At 42.5% G+C, this 18,542-nt stretch overlaps 1 protein-coding gene across 1 annotated transcript; it reads right to left on the minus strand.

The window, feature by feature from the left end:
• Positions 1–15,881: 15,881 nt before the first annotated feature.
• LOC124142066 lies at positions 15,882–17,943 on the minus strand. The gene has a single exon (XM_046510331.2). The coding sequence runs from the start codon at positions 17,937–17,939 to the stop codon at positions 15,882–15,884; it is 2,058 nt and encodes a 685-aa protein (XP_046366287.2). The 5' UTR covers positions 17,940–17,943.
• Between the last annotated feature and the right edge of the window lie 599 nt (positions 17,944–18,542).

Here is an 18,542-nt window from a genome sequence, read left to right on the forward strand (position 1 = left end):
ATGTTTGACAGTGTCAGGGCAAATTGTTGGGGAACGCTAAAAACTCCCTCATCACACAACAACCTTTCCTCATATTATGTATGTTCTTGTTAACCGGTTTCCTTTTCACAGAAATGCTTGTTCATTACTTCAAATTGTCATTTTTCTTGTAGTTTAATATGTAGGTATGTTTCAGAATCTTTGTAATGGAAATCGTGTGCCTTATGTTTTCAACTGATCAAACTATCTTCATGCACACATTTGTTCATGTCCAACGTAATCTATTGTATCATTGTATTCTGATTATCTATGTATATTCGCTTCATTTTAATCCTTTTCTTTTGGCTTTTGAGGACAAAAGCTCCACGACGCACAGGGGTATTGTTACAGTGCATATATTTCATTACACTTTTTATATTTTTAACAAATAAAACTTAAACTAGGAAATTCTAAAATTCGAAAGTCGCTAGACCAGTATTTCTCGTTTTCATCGCCACTGGTCGACCATGACGGCTGCTCCTTGGCAAGCTCATTCACGCGAACAGTAAATTACGTAATCATAGATAAAGTCGGCGCGTACGTCCGCCCCGGCCCTTGTTCTCTTGATAAATGTTTTGTTACCAGCTGGCGCAGGTTTTGACCACCATCTTAAACTGTAATTAAAATAAACTCTTCTTAGGTAATACTGATACCATTCTATTACCACCTGCTTTTGTGTAGTCAACTTTGACAGCCCAGGGCAGATAACAGAGACCGAAATTACAACTTCGAAGTAATTGTTAATGTGATAAGAGTAGAGCTGTGGGGGTATATAACTCCTTGGGTGTTGGTCCTCAGCACACACCTGCTTGAATGAACCCTAAGGACCTCACAGCTCTCTTCTCTCTTGTTTCAAGGTAAGAAACATTTAAATATTCCTATTTTATGACTAAACTTCTTATTTCATTGTTATTATTGTCTAGAAAATGTTATAGTTAAGTTGAATCAGTACTGCCATATTGTAACTCTCAATCTACTGTGTACAAGTTCTAAATGACTGCTCATTATATATATTATTTACTGTTTAATACACAGTAACTTCCCAGTGTTATTTGAAGTGTAATGCGTCGTGGGCTCCTCCAGTTTATGTGTCATTAATATGCGGCACCAATAGTTCTCTCCTATATTTCGACATCCATGATTATTTTCTCCTTCTATGTCTAACATCATCTGTTCAAAATACCAGATGCATATACAGTTTATATTTCCGTGCAGTAGCGTAGCGTACACGTAGCTTAGTCACAAAACGGTTCCTAGAGTTAACACAACTGTTTCAAGCAAGGTTTATTCTATACGTATGTCGGTTAGTCCATATTTTCCGACAGTCCACCGATCAAAGGTTATATGAGCAGCTTTACCTTCCGTGTGTGCTTACAGAATAGGCTATAACAACGCATTCCATATTTCTTAGGTTTTATCTTCATTAAGTTAGTATTTGAATATATTGTAAAGAGTCCCTTTCCTCATATAGTTGCATACGCTACAACACAACTTATACTACAATTTTATAACCGTAGTCATTTAAATGGTGCTATAGTCATCGTTTATACTTCATAACACCGTACATTCAAACGCGCATCGTTTAAGTACACAATTGCCGTATTCACTCCATTAGCTGTTATCGTCTAGCTCCGTATATATTTAGGAAATGCGCGTAGTAAATAGCAACATAGCCGCCGTGATTCATTACCGTAGTCACCAAAGTAATCACCACTAAAACTAATAAGTACACTAACTAAAACCGAGCTATGTCTTCTACCGCGTACATTCGTATCTTTATTTGGATCAAGTATTTACCTTCCGTATTAGCCGAAATTATTATGTTGTGATAATTATTACTGAAACCACAAATATTAATGTTTACCGTCTTTTCATAAGTAAATGTCATGTTCCTCATCTAAGCAGTTGGTGCAGTCTACCGTACATGCTCTATTAAAATGTTACGACTTCTCAATTTAGCTTTTAAGAAATGTTATTTGGCATTACCGTTATTATTCTAGTAAATACTGCATCTGTTGTATAATGTTACCGCACATACTCCAATATTAAATACATTGCCTTTATTGTTATGCCTTTATTAGATGGACAATGTGTTAGCATATTATTATCATTGTACGTCACTATTATATATTAATTGATGTAACTTGAATGATATGACACACTTGCTTGAATAAACCCTAAGGACCTCACAGCTCTCTTCTCTCTTGTTTCAAGGCTAGCTCCCAATAGCTAATTCCCCAAACCGAGGCCTGACAGTTATTGGGATCACCCCAAAAAGGCTGTCTTAATTGGTGGAGACGTTCGATCCTCGGTGCCTGGAGCCAGCCTTGTGAACTACAAGTTGAGACTGTGACGTTACCTGTACCTGACTCCACACTACCACCATCACCTCCACGGCTTGACACCACACTATGCCTGCTGACACCATCGTCCCCTACAGAAGCAACAACACAGTCAGTCTCATCTTACCCAGCAACAACCCCCAGTAATGGCACAGATACATCTCCCCAAATACACAGGTCAGCAGGATGCTGAAAGTTGGTGGGAAGATTTCGACAATTTCAACTTCATCCATGGTCACACAGACACCCAATCCTGTAGAATTCTGCCCTTCTATCTAGACGGAGCTGCTAAAGTATGGTTCAGGGACCTGCCTGCGCACACACAGCTGGACATCCACTTGCTGAAAGTGGCCTTTCAGCAACGATTTCGAAGTTCATCAGCCTTCAATTTTAGTCTTCTTGATATGACACAGGAGAAACAGGAGGACGTTGGAGACTTCATTACCAGGGTCCAAGCATCCGCGTTACACTCCTGCTTACCACAATCTGTGATAGTAGCCATTGCAATCAATGGGCTACTCCCACAGATTAAGCAGTGGGTGTATATGAAGGAGCCATTGACCCTGGATGAGGTTCGTCACCATGCCCAACTGGCTGTACAATCGCAGGCCCCAAGCAAGGAAGAGGTCAGCTTGGTCCAACAAGTTGAGCAATTAAAGAACTTGGTGACCATGCTGATCACTACAAACAAGGTCTGTGCTGTACAATCAGCAACTCCCTCATCCCACCATCAGCAGCACGAGCCCCAGGTCCAGCAACAGCCACCCTCCCCATCACCAAGATACCACCAGCAACCACAACAGAAACCATACCAACCACAAGAGGATCCATACCAGTCACCACAGCAGTACCAACCACAGCAGGATCAATACCAGTCACCACAGGAACAATACCAACCACCACAGGATCCATACCAGTCATCACAGGAACCATACCAGCCACCACAAGAACCATACCAACCACCACAGGAACCATACCAGTCACCACAGGAACCATACCAACCACCACCACAGCAGTACCAACCACTACAACATCAATACCAGATACGGCAGGAACAATATCAACCACCACAGCACTATCAGCCACCACAGAAGGAGTATCCAGTCCCACCACCTCAGCCCCACCACACAGCACAGCAACAACAACAGACGCCATCCTTCTACCCGTACAGCTCCAGCAACAGTCAACGTCTGCCAATTCCACAGCACCTTCGAGGCAGATGTAGCGGATGTGGTGAGTTTTTTCGGTTCCCTCACAATTGCCCTCATAGAAATACAATATGTAATTATTGCTCACGCATAGGTCACCATGCAAAAGTATGCATGCGCGCATACTATACACAATATCGACAGCCACAGGGACTCATACCTGATACTCATCGTTCTGGGGTCAGGCAAGAGTCAGCCTTTGTATCACTTGTGGCTCCCTTGACAAAGAACACTGTTCATGTCAATTGAAACAAGTGAGAACTACAGCTCTTGTTGACACAGGTGCATCAGTTAGCTGTGTCAGCATGGGCTACTTAAATAAAGTTGGCATCAAACCCTCTCATTTACGCCCATCTCACCTAACCGAAATCATAGGTGTAGGTGGTGAAAAACTTTCTGTGCTAGGTTCTGTCTCTCTTGACATTAACATAGGGCATATCTACCTCCCCCAAATCTTTCATGCCTTTCACAACTTACATCACTCTCTCATCTTAGGTATTGACTTCCTTGAATTAAACAAAGTCACTATAGACCTGCCCTCAAAATGCCTTCTCATACATGAAGGTCTTGTTTCAGTCTCTCTGGCATCAATCAATGGGGGCTACGCAAGACCATGAAAGTCTGTAATTATTCCTCCACACTCTCAAGCTGACATTCCCATCAAAATTGCTCATTGTCAACAAGGTCAAGTTTTTCTCCTTGAACCAGTTCCGGCATTAAATGACATGCAGCTCCAAGGTGCTAAGTGCCTTATAACCAACAATCCAAAATCAGCTTGCATGAGATTGCTTAATGCGAGTGGCAGCCATGTCACTTTATATTCAAAAACAGTGGTTGCTGTAGCCTCAGAGATTGACCCCACATCTGTCCTTGACCTTCCTGACACTTCTGATTCTGATCCTCCTACTACTACAAGTGCTAACACAACACATTCACAGGACATTGACTTTGATCTTAGTGATGCTGACCTCACACATGAACAACAAACACATTTATGTGCATTTCTCAAATCACAAAGGTCAGTATTTGCCTCAGATTGGTCAGAATTAGGACACACCCACTTACATCAACACAGAATAGAAACAGGTGATGCCAGACCCATTAGACTCCCTTTTTACAGGCAAAACGCAGCCATTAGAAAAGAATGTTCAAGACAGGTAAAAGAAATGTTAGATGCCAATATCATTCAACCTAGTTCTTCTGAGTGGCACTCACCTGTTGTCATGGTTAAGAAACGTGACAGCTCTTACCGCTTTGCCGTAGATTATAGACGTCTCAATGCAGTTACTAGGCCTATATTTTTTCCTCTGCCACGTTTTGAAGATGTCGTTGATGCCGTAGGTGACAGCCATGCCAAAATCTTTAGTGTCCTTGATTGTGCTAGTGGCTTTTGGCAGATACCACTCCACCCAGATACAAAACACAAATCCGCCTTCATTACGCCTGATGGTGTTTTTGAATGGAATCGCCTTCCTTTCGGCCTCAAAAATGCTCCTATGGCATTTCAGCAAACCATTTCAGAGGCACTAAAAGAGATGAATTGGCGTTACATATTGATATATGTCGATGACATAATAATATTTTCTAAAACCTTTTCTGAACATCTGAATCACCTCAAGGCAGTATTCCAAAAGATCAGAGAAGCAGGCCTCACTCTAAAACCCAGCAAATGTAAATTCGCAACCAAACAAGTTACCTACTTAGGGCATATCTTCAGCAAAGATGGCATCCATGTTGATCCTTCCAAAATAGATTCAGTCACACAGATTCCACCTCCTAAAAATGTCCATGATGTGCGTCATTTCCTAGGTTTGGCATCATATTATCGGAAATTTGTAGCAAACTTTTCTGGCATTGCCTCCCCTCTTTACAATCTTCTGAAAAAAGATGCATCTTTCGAATGGTCATACAACTGTCAACAGGCATTTGAAAAGCTAAAACATGCCCTTACAACTGCACCTATCCTCGCATACCCTGACCAAAACCAACCCTTCATCCTCACAACTGATGCATCACAAACTGCAATAGGGTACATCTTAGGCCAACTTGATTCTCAAGGTAGAGAACATGTAATATGCTATGGCGGCCGTTCTCTCCATACTGCTGAAAAGAATTGGGGTATCACACATCTAGAATGCCTGGCCGTCCTAGAACGTATTAAACACTTCAGGGTGTACCTTGCAAATGGATCATTTTCTGTTTACACAGACCACAAAGCTCTGACTTGGCTTAAGAAAACCAAACATGACTCTGGTCGCCTTAGTAGATGGTCCCTCATGCTGCAAGAGTATGATTTTGAGATCATACACAGGCCAGGCAAAGCCAACACAAATGCAGATGCCTTATCTCGCATTCCTCATGCAGATCAAGTACATCAACCTAACACTGATGATATACCCTCCCCACCCATTTCAACAGAACCCATCTCATCAACCCGCACATATGCACAAGTAGCTGCCACTGCTTCATCTCCACTCTTACCCACTCCAACTTCACATTTGATGTCACCATCAAGCAGCCTCAAAGTGTCATTCCCTCAGCACCAAGGCAACATGAGGTCTACACCCTTGACTGCCACTTCTCGCCATTATGCAAATCCCAATGCAGGCAACATGAGGTCTACACCCTCGACTGCCACTTCTCACCATTATGCCAATCCCAATACAGGCAACAAGAGGTCTACACCCTCGACTGCCACTTCTCCCCATTATGCCAATCCCCATGCAGGCAACAATAGGTCTACACCCTCGACTGCCCATTCTTCCCATTATGCCAATCCCAATACAGGCAACAAGAGGTCTACACCCTCGACTGCCACTTCTCACCATTATGCCAATGCCAATACAGGCAACAAGAGGTCTACACCCTCGACTGCTGATTCTTCCCATTATGCCAATGCCAATACAGGCAACAAGAGGTCTACACCCTCGACTGCTCATTCTTGCCATTACGCCAATCCCAATGCAGGCAACATGAGGCCTACAACCTCGACTGCCTCTTCTCTCCAACATACTAATTCTCACTCAGCCAACAAGAGGTCTACACCTTCGACTTCCTCCACTCACCAATATGCTTATTCAAAAGCAGGCAATATGAGGTCTACACCCTCAACAGCCTCATCTCACAAACCAGCCAGCCGTGCTCATCCAAGTCCCATGCCACCTACTGACAAGAAGACAAAAAAGTCGGCCACCACTGCTACAAAATCCTCCAACAACAGTGTCCACGCCAAACTATCATTCATGTCTCGTCCCTCCAGCCAACTGAGGTCTTCTTCCTCTTCAACCAAATCATGCTCATCCCCACAAAACAACTTTCCAAAGCATACAAACATTGACAATGACACTCTTGACTCACACAGTGTCTCATCAGAAGATATCGGTAGAGATGACATAACATCCTCTATATCTGTAGATTTTGTCTACAAGTCGGGTCCTCCCGATCCTCCTTCAGGCCCTATGGTCTTTGCTATAGGAACTTATCTTGATGATCAAGACTTAGCAGAAAAGCAACGTAAATCCCCTGACCTTCGTCTAATCATGGACTACATTGAAAAAGGTGAAACTCCTTCCACCTATACAGATGCTCAAGTCAAGGGTCTAACTGGCCTTGCTCAAGAGTATGACATACGTGATGGTATTCTGTACCACTTCTATCATGCAAAGCATCGAGGTCAGAAAAACAATCGCCCTCCTATGGTAACACAGCTAGCTGTCCCTGTCTGCTGTCGCAAAGAGCTTCTTTTTGCCTACCATGATTCCAAAGCTGGTGGTTGCCACTTTGGACGAGATGCCACTCGTCAGACAATACTCACAAAGTATTACTGGCCAGGCTTATACCAGGATATTGAGAATTATGTCAAGTCCTGTGATGACTGCCAACGCTCCAAAAGAAGGACAAATGCCAAGCCAGCACCAATGGTGCCCATGCCTATTGAGGACACATTCTCTCGTCTCCATGTTGACATCCTTGGGCCATTGCCTGAGACTAAGGAAGGTTATAAGTATGTTCTCCTTGCAGTTGATTCCTTCTCACGCTGGACTGAAGGTTTCCCTATGCGCACTCAAGAAGCCTCCGAGGTTGCATCAATCCTGTTCACTGAGGTTTTCTCACGGTTTGGTGCTCCCCGTACACTTCTTACTGACAGAGGTAGGCAGTTCACTTCCAAGCTAGTAAATGCTCTCTGTGAACTCCTCGATATCAAGCACTACTACACTTCGTCCTACCACCCCCAAACTAATGGGATGTGTGAAAGGAGGAACAGTGTCATAGAGCAGGCTCTCCGAACATATGCTGACCCTGATCAGACCAATTGGGCCAAACTCATTCCATGTGTTATGATGGCCATGCGCAATGTACCTTGTCAATCTACAGGGTATTCACCACACTACCTTCTGTTTGGAAAGGAAATGAATCTTCCTTTTGACACAACCTTGCTGCCTAAATCTACCCTTGGCAAAGATGCACAGGGTCATCTTCAAGATCTCTTGAAAAATCTGAATGTGGCAAAATCCCTTGCAAAGGACAACATGTCTGCTGCTCAGGATAAAAGCAAGAATCTTCAGGATATCAGAGCCAAGGAACTTTCATTTGCAGTTGGTGATCAGGTTCTCATGACTGATCCAACTGTCAAAACTGGCCTTTCCCCCAAACTGTCAAAGAAATGGAAAGGACCTTACAGAATCATTCGCATCGGTCTAAACCATACTTTCAAACTACTGAAAACTAACACAAACAAAGAACATAAATCCTTCATTCATGCCAACAGACTTAAAACTTATACACCTCCAACCCCTCGAAGACAACCTGCACAACCAGCTCAGCATCTAGCAACACCCACTCAGTCGACGGCCTCCCAGCCCGACAATCCTCGCAGAGAAGCCTCACAAACAGCCCAGCATCAATCAACTCCAACTCAGTCAACATCCTCCCATCCTGACAACCCTACCACAACACAGCACACTTCCACAGAACATCCCATTTTGCTACCTCACTCGTCTGATAACTCTGACAATATTCCACAGAGTCCAACATCATCTGCCCCCTAGATGATCAACTTTATGCTGTAAAACGCATACACAAAGCTAAAAAGAAGTCAGGAGTAACTCATTACCTAATTGAATGGGAAGGTTACCCCCAACGCACCTGGGAACCTGCCTCCAACCTTAGTGCGGAAATAATAAGTGATTACCATACATTTAGAACAGGATCTGGTCACAGACGGAAACGGAAACACAGATATTTTGCAAAATCATAGGTCTTGACCTTCCATGCTATTCCTCCTGGCAACAAGTCATCATTTGTCAAGGTAGATGAGCTCTGACCACCCCCTACAGGTAATCAAATTGCCTTGTGTTCTATAAGTGCTATGCAGTGAAATGTTGTGGCCACAACTTTCCTGCATCAATGGTCATCCCATCTGACTTGTACTTTGGTTTCTTTTTGTCTTTGGTCCATCATGGAGAGCCACTATCCTTGAGTTCGGCTGATATTCGTGCCTCCTGTCCTGAGTGAACTTGCTTTGCCTCCAATCCCTAACTATGATACGTACATGTCAACTACCGTTAATCTCTCGTTGTCATCACCACCTTAACAGACTACAATGTTTCCATTCGGTTAGGAATCTTGGCTGTTCCTTGGGCAGCATTTCTCATCCTTGTCTCAAAATCTCAACTGTCTTCTCCAAGACTTGAGTGTGCCACAATTCCAATTCTTCCACTCACTCTGTGCCTTCCTATTGCCATATCCAAACGCCTTCTGGTGCCCCACTTCCCGCACATTCACAAACTCTTTAAGCACCCCTTTGCCACCTATATCCTAATATTTCACAACGGATACTTTCAAATCGTAGACCTAGCATGATGTGAAATGTTTGACAGTGTCAGGGCAAATTGTTGGGGAACGCTAAAAACTCCCTCATCACACAACAACCTTTCCTCATATTATGTATGTTCTTGTTAACCGGTTTCCTTTTCACAGAAATGCTTGTTCATTACTTCAAATTGTCATTTTTCTTGTAGTTTAATATGTAGGTATGTTTCAGAATCTTTGTAATGGAAATCGTGTGCCTTATGTTTTCAACTGATCAAACTATCTTCATGCACACATTTGTTCATGTCCAACGTAATCTATTGTATCATTGTATTCTGATTATCTATGTATATTCGCTTCATTTTAATCCTTTTCTTTTGGCTTTTGAGGACAAAAGCTCCACGACGCACAGGGGTATTGTTACAGTGCATATATTTCATTACACTTTTTATATTTTTAACAAATTAAACTTAAACTAGGAAATTCTAAAATTCGAAAGTCGCTAGACCAGTATTTCTCGTTTTTATCGCCACTGGTCGACCATGACGGCTGCTCCTTGGCAAGCTCATTCACGCGAACAGTAAATTACGTAATCATAGATAAAGTCGGCGCGTACGTCCGCCCCGGCCCTTGTTCTCTTGATAAATGTTTTGTTACCAGCTGGCGCAGGTTTTGACCACCATCTTAAACTGTAATTAAAATAAACTCTTCTTAGGTAATACTGATACCATTCTATTACCACCTGCTTTTGTGTAGTCAACTTTGACAGCCCAGGGCAGATAACAGAGACCGAAATTACAACTTCGAAGTAATTGTTAATGTGATAAGAGTAGAGCTGTGGGGGTATATAACTCCTTGGGTGTTGGTCCTCAGCACACTTGCTTGAATAAACCCGAAGGACCTCACAGCTCTCTTCTCTCTTGTTTCAAGGTAAGAAACATTTAAATATTCCTATTTTATGACTAAACTTCTTATTTCATTGTTATTATTGTCTAGAAAATGTTATAGTTAAGTTGAATCAGTACTGCCATATTGTAACTCTCAATCTACTGTGTACAAGTTCTAAATGACTGCTCATTATATATATTATTTACTGTTTAAAACACAGTAACTTCCCAGTGTTATTTGAAGTGTAATGCGTCGTGGGCTCCTCCAGTTTATGTGTCATTAATATGCGGCACCAATAGTTCTCTCCTATATTTCGACATCCATGATTATTTTCTCCTTCTATGTCTAACATCATCTGTTCAAAATACCAGATGCATATACAGTTTATATTTCCGTGCAGTAGCGTAGCGTACACGTAGCTTAGTCACAAAACGGTTCCTAGAGTTAACACAACTGTTTCAAGCAAGGTTTATTCTATACGTATGTCGGTTAGTCCATATTTTCCGACAGTCCACCGATCAAAGGTTATATGAGCAGCTTTACCTTCCGTGTGTGCTTACAGAATAGGCTATAACAACGCATTCCATATTTCTTAGGTTTTATCTTCATTAAGTTAGTATTTGAATATATTGTAAAGAGTCCCTTTCCTCATATAGTTGCATACGCTACAACACAACTTATACTACAATTTTATAACCGTAGTCATTTAAATAGTGCTATAGTCATCGTTTATACTTCATAACACCGTACATTCAAACGCGCATCGTTTAAGTACACAATTGCCGTATTCACTCCATTAGCTGTTATCGTCTAGCTCCGTATATATTTAGGAAATGCGCGTAGTAAATAGCAACATAGCCGCCGTGATTCATTACCGTAGTCACCAAAGTAATCACCACTAAAACTAATAATTACACTAACTAAAACCGAGCTATGTCTTCTACCGCGTACATTCGTATCTTTATTTGGATCAAGTATTTACCTTCCGTATTAGCCGAAATTATTATGTTGTGATAATTATTACTGAAACCACAAATATTAATGTTTACCGTCTTTTCATAAGTAAATGTCATGTTCCTCATCTAAGCAGTTGGTGCAGTCTACTGTACATGCTCTATTAAAATGTTACGACTTCTCAATTTAGCTTTTAAGAAATGTTATTTGGCATTACCGTTATTATTCTAGTAAATACTGCATCTGTTGTATAATGTTACCGCACATACTCCAATATTAAATACATTGCCTTTATTGTTATGCCTTTATTAGATGGACAATGTGTTAGCATATTATTATCATTGTACGTCACTATTATATATTAATTGATGTAACTTGAATGATATGACACACTTGCTTGAATAAACCCTAAAGACCCTCACAGCTCTCTTCTCTCTTGTTTCAAGGCTAGCTCCCAATAGCTAATTCCCCAAACCGAGGCCTTACAGTTATTGGGATCACCCCAAAAAGGCTGTCTTATATGCGACAAAAGATGAAGAAATTAGGCCAAGGGACTACAAGTATTCCCTGTTGAGCTGTAGCCCAGCTTAACAAGATTCTGGAGGTGTTCACGTTGTGTGACACGAGCGTGACACGGATGTAGAGGGCGCTCTTCACCAATGGAAACCTTACAATGCTATTCATGTCAACATCCACTTCTGTGGTTTCCGGTGAAGAACATTGGTCCCCAGCTACTGTGCGTGTCTCAAGAGGCGGCTTAATTGATCAAGTGGTCAGGCTCGCTGGCTTGGTTGAGGCAAGTCATCGCATGCCAACAGCGTAGATCGATGCTCACCATGTCAATCATTGGATTGTCTGGTCCAGACTCGAATACTGACCAACAGACAGACAGACATACATACAGACCCGTGAAGATCCGGGGTAGAGTGGGTCTTCAGCAACCCATGCTTGCCATAAAAGGCGACTATGCTCGTCGTAAAAGGCGACTAACGGGATCGGGTAGTCAGGCTCGCTGACTTGGTTGATACATGTCATCGTATCCCAACTGCGTGGATCGATGCTCATGATGTCAATCACCTGATTGTCTGGTCCAGACTCGATTATTTACAGACCGCCGTCATATAGCTGGAATATTGCTGAGTGCGGCGTTAAACAACAAACCAACCAACCAACATACATACATACATATCCCATCGTATGTCATCGTATCCAAACAGCGTAGATCGATGCTTATCATGTCAGTCATTGGATTGTCTGGTCCGTATGTACGTGTATGTATGTATGTATGTATGTATGTATGTATGTATGTATGTATGTATGTATGTATGTATGTATGTATGTATGTATGTATGTATGTATGTATGTATGTATGTATGTATGTATGTATGTGTTGGTCTGTCAATATGTGTGTGTGTGTGTTTATACATGTCATCGTATCCAAACAGAGTAGATCGAAGCTCATCATCGGCGTATGAATATATACTCACACGCAAAAGAAACGCAAATCGAGTATGCAGTTTTCATGTTATTTATTTTCAACAGTAAAGACTAGAAATTCTAATAGGGCAAGATTGACAAAAATTTGACTGAAGACAGTCTAAATGATTAAAAGGCAAATGACATAATTGTTTTTTTTCAAATGTAAAGGGCTTACACAGTTTCAGGTCAATACCCAACATGTCAGTCAATACCTGGTGTGACCACCATAAGCATTGATCACTGCTACACATCTCCTGTATATTGAGTGGATCAGACGATTTGTGAAGGCCCAAGGGATCCTCCTGCACACATCCAGAGCAGCTGTGCGTAGTTCATCGGCAGTTGTAGGGACTGGGCCCACATTGTGCAGACGCCTTTGAACCTTATCCCACAAGTGTTCGATGGGGTTCAGATCAAAACACGGATGTTGTGTTGTTGCAGAAAGGCCATGGTAGCTCTGGCAACATGCGGACGAGTGTTGTCCTGCTGGAAAATGTGTTGTTGATGTTGTGCAAAAAATGGAACAACGTGGGGTCTAATCACTTGGTCGTTATACCGCTGAGCAGTGTCGCCGTGTCCCCGACCTTGAACAACATTCAGAAAGCACATGGGTCCAAGTCTCGCATTAAGTCCAATCCCTGCCCATATCATGACGCTAGGTCCACCCCATGGATCCCTTTCCACAACGTTTCTGTCAGCGAAACGATCACCTCGACGCCATCAAATTCTGACTCTTCCGTCTGCTTTGGAGACACAAAAGCGACTTTCATCAGAGAAGATGACACGCCTCCACTCACGATGACGCCAATTGCGATGACCCTGTGCCCACTGAAGTCGTGCTTGTCGATGGCGTGGTTGGAGAACAGGACGACGTGCTGGTCGGCGACATCTGAGGTTGTTGGAACGGAGACGTCGGATCACAGTGTCCCGGCTAATGTGTCGATTATGTGTTCCTAAGGTCTGTCGAGCACTTTTACTTGCAGTTAGGAACGGATGTCGCTGGTGTTGACGGGTAATCTGCCGATCTTGTCGAGGTGTGGTGACCCTAGGACCGCTCCGAGGAAGGTCATCTGTGGTCCGTATAGCATTGTATCGATGCAGGAGACGGTAAATTGTGGTTATCTTAACGTTGAAATGACGGGCAACATCTTGGACAGACTCTCCAGCTTCCAAACGTCCGATAGCCTGGTTTCTCTGAATTTGAGTTAGGCGTGGCATTGTTGACCGGAGAGTGGTAGGTCCAAGAATCGGCCACAGTTTTATACCCACTACAGTTCGTGACAGTTCGTGCATTTTCGATTTCGCGAGAAATGGGTGCATGATACCCACATATTCATTGAAATGGTGCGTTTTGGCGATTCGGTTTTTATGTTGCGATTTTACCCGGGGCTTCCAAAATGCAACCAAAAATATTGATAACACCATCAGGCTTCACTACATGCTAAAACTCCTATCAATTTATAGTTCCGTGTTTGTTACCTATTTGCTTAAAACCACTTGCGTTTCTTTTGCGTGTGAGTATATGTACTAAAGAGATCTGTGGTCAGGCTCGCTGACTTTCGTGATGCATGTCATCGCATCCGAACAGCGTAGATCGATGTCAATCACTGGGCTGATTCCAGACCGCCGTCATATAGCTTGAATATTGGAATGCGGCGTTAAACAACAGTCAATCATATCCTCGTTGGTTATGAAGGATTTCCTCCTGTCCCAGCTCTGGACGTTAGATATCACTGAGTGAGCGGATCTACCTTAAGTTTCAAACTTTGCCGACTATCTTCACCAGTGTCATCTTGTCCTTGTCACAGAACATCCTGTTGATAGACGATAGACCAACAGATTATGCCGTATGCCCTATTGGAATTTCCTTCACGGAATCACGGAATCCGTCAACACGTCTCAAATCCGTGAAATACTTTCTAACATAAATGCCACTATCAACGTCTCGTCTTTTACCCATGTATCTAAATGTATATAAGTACCAAGTTTTTTGTGTGTTGTTGTTTAACGCTGCACTCAGCAATATTACAGCGAAACCCATGCTTGCCGTAAAAGGCGACTATGCTGGTCGTAAAAGACGACTAACGGGATCGGGTGGTCAGGCTCGCTGACTTGGTTGATGCATGTCATCGATACCAATTGCGTGGATCTATGTTCATGATGTCAAACACTGGATTGTCTGGTCCAGACTCCATTATTTCAGACCGCCGTCATATGGCTGGAATATTGCTGAGTGCGGCGTTAAACAACAAACCAACCAACCAACTACAGCTATATGATGGTGGTCTGTAAACAATCGATTCTGGACCAGACAATCGAGTGATTGAGCATCGATCTACGAAATTGGGATACGGTACAAAGTCACCGAGCCTGACCACCCGATCCCGTTTGTCGTCTTTTACGACAAGCATGGGTTGTTGAACAATAATTCTAACCCAGATCTTTGCGGGTCTAATTATCAAGTAAACCCCATATGTCAAGTAGGCCTACTTGCTAAAGGAAAACAGTTACATAAAGTCAGTTGGTTGTGTGACTACAACAGTATACGTATGGGTATGTATGCACATATTCATATATGTTTACTGTAAAATGTGCTTTTGGTGCGTTTTATCCTTGTGTCATATCTACGATTTAGATATAAGACTACGTTTCTCTTCCCAAATAATTCCCATGGTGAAAAGGAAGGTTTTTGAAGCCCATTTTAGGTATTTCGCGTCGTTATACAGCAAGAAAATTAAATTGCAACAAACATCGTAAAACTCAGTCAGGTGCTCAATTGTTCAGCCTTATATAGAGTGAATGAGTGAGTGAGTATGGTTTTACGCCGCTTTTAGCAATATTCCAGCAATATCACGGCGGGGGACACCAGAAATGGGCTTCACACATTGTACCCATGTCGGGAATCGAACCCGGGTCTATGGCGTGACGAGCGAACGCTTTAACCACTAGGCTACCCGACCGCCCCTGCCTTATATAGAGTTCAGGGGAGTCGGGTATTTAGAAATAACAATAGTATATAACACAAACTATTCCTACAGACATCCATTATTGTTTTATCTACTGACGAAAGTGTGTCAACGGCATATTAATAAGCTTTAATAACAATCAGAAAGCACAATTAAAGAAAAGATACATGATGTCATAGAACAATTTTAATGAACATTTGATGACTACCTTGTTTTCATAGTCGGCTTAAAAAATACTGGTCATCCAAGAGGAAACACACACCAAACATGTGGAAACACTTAAATATACTTTTCCTTTTAGTTGGCGGTTTTTCTTGCTCTTGGGTTGCAGGAGGGGGTTTGCCAGTTCCTATGAGTGATTCTTCATCTTCAGAAATGATTGAACGTCTTGTCGATGTCATGTTTGGAGTTAGACACGTAACACCCGTGTAAAATGGCAGGACAAACAACGACCCAAGCATAAATAACATAAACATCCCATCTGTAAAATAAACTACAACTAAACCGACGAGTATCAAAGACACCAATGAATATCCCCATAAGTGCTTCCAAGCTGACAAAAACGGATTGGAGGACTTAAATTCTTCTTCTACGGCTCTTTGAGGTATCCAATGTACGTTGTTGGTAATATTGGCCTGAATGGCCCGTACGATTCGTACGCATCCCACCATTGCCTCAGGTGTGAACTGGAGGATGGAGGCGACAGTCTCGAGGAACACATACTTGTAGTTTTCTCGGGTGCAGGTGGCAAACTTTGGGAAGACGAGGACGAGGAACATGACGATGATGATGGAGGCGTACCTATAACGGAGATGTGTGTGGTAGTGGATGATGATGTATGCCAGCAGGAGCGGCTTCATGAACATCTGACGCAGGGCGGAGTGAGCAATGTACGACGTGACAAAGTCCAGCTTTGACTCGGTTCTCAGTTTGGTGGCATTGAACTTCTCTCCTTGAAGCTTCTTCTGGAGCCATCGCATTGGTATACCGATGGCGTTCTTCCAAAAGTACATGGACAACAGAACCTCACCTCTGTTCCAGCGTCTTTCCCGAATATTCCAGGCCACGTAGTTGTAGGAGGGCGCCTCCAGGAGGTAAACGGACCCTACATAGAGTGGTTTGAGAAGAGCAGCTTCAAATGTGTCGTGGCTGAGAACATCGACGGGGACCCGCTCTATGAGATTGTCTCTGGTTCCTATGACGTTCTCAATATAAACGGAGTTCCTGATCAAAGCTTTACCGAAATAGGACGACTGTCCCAACAGATCTGTGATAGCGTTTGTTAATGGTTCATATATATCTTGTCTTGTCTGTTCAAGATGCATAAACAACGTGTCTGTGATTGAACAATGAAGTTTTATTGCTGGCTGGATGATCCCGCGTTCAGGATGCGCTGCCGCAATTCCCAACAGTTTCATAGCAAATCCAGGCACTACCATGGTATCACTGTCCAAAACGAACGTGTAATCAAAATGACGGTCGTATATATTCTTTGTATCCTCAGAGTCATGAAATAAAGGTTCCCCATAGGGTCTGGCGCATGTGCCATAAAACTCTGTATCGGTGTACGTATATGCTTCATTGTCACCACCTGACAGAAGCATTAAATCCTGATATTGACCACATTTTTTCAGAACTCTGCTTACCCTATGTATCACCATAAAATTGTGTGCAATGCGATGACATATTTCCTCCAGACAGGTTCGTTTAAAGTTACCAGTGTCCATACCGTCATATTTCGACCAGATATGATGTAAGCGTTGAGAATCTACCAGGTCTCTATTACCGCTGGCATAATGTATACCTTCCCAGAAAAGTTTACTGTGCACCAGAGCCCTAAAGTTATCTCTCACCTCCAGCTCATAATTCTTAAGTTCCTCTGAATTGGTAGCGCTAACTAACACAGCACATACATTCTGAGAGAGGTTCCCCATATAGGTGTCGTACATGGCCTGTAGACATTCGTCGATGTCGTCTCTGCTGACGGCGAGGAGGTTGTAGTTGAGGACTAATGATAGATGATCGGCTGAGGCGCGATTATTCTCTCGTCTGTCGCCTCCAAGAAAAAGCGTGGCTAGCGTCAACATCGGGAACTCCATCACGGAACCTTGCAGTACACCTACCACCAATATTATGACGATTCCTCTTGACATAGACGTCTCAATCCAGTCGATATTTAAAATGTTTAAGACAACAGCACATAATGCGAGGAATATCCATGATCCAAAGAATCCACATATTCGTAAGCGTTTAGTCATTCTCGTCAATTGCATTCAACTGAATGAATTCCGTGTCAAGCATTTTACATAGCTTTCATCCAAACGCCGGACTGACATTAACGTATCCCAGTTGAAGGGAAGTATTTGGATGGGGCATTTCCCTCATCTTCAACGACGTCCTGAGATAAAAGTTGTATCACTCTGCCCTGTAGATTGTGTTGTATCGGCTTCCTGAGATAGACGTCCGCTGTGTGGGGTGGTAGACGGTGAGGTGAAATTGGGTTTAACGTGGGGTGGTAGCCATTGTGCCCCTAAGCAAGAAACACACACAATAAGTGATAAACGTTATTATATAATCAAAATAACAAAGGCGATTATTATTATTATTATTATTATTATTATTATTATTATTATTATTATTATTATGATGATTTATTAATTTACAGTTTAAAATAAATATAATTATTAATATAAGTGTTTGTGGTTTTTTGTTCCGTGTGTTGTTTAACGACGCACACAGCAATATTCCGGCAGTATTATTATTATTAGTAGTAGTAATAGTAGTGAGTGAGTGAGTTGGGTTGAACGCCGCTTTTAACAGTATTCCAGTTATATCACGGCGTGTCGGCTTAATGTGAGAGGAAAGCCCGAAGTGAT

The sequence above is a fragment of the Haliotis rufescens genome, unplaced genomic scaffold (assembly GCF_023055435.1).
Source record: "Haliotis rufescens isolate VD_foot unplaced genomic scaffold, xgHalRufe1.0.p SCAF_12, whole genome shotgun sequence".
In the NCBI taxonomy this organism is placed as follows: Eukaryota; Metazoa; Mollusca; class Gastropoda; order Lepetellida; family Haliotidae; genus Haliotis; species Haliotis rufescens.

Excerpts from the sequence above, each read along its gene's own strand:
- LOC124142066 (XM_046510331.2), bottom strand. The coding sequence starts at position 17,939 with ATGCAATTGACGAGAATGACTAAACGCTTACGAATATGTGGATTCTTT.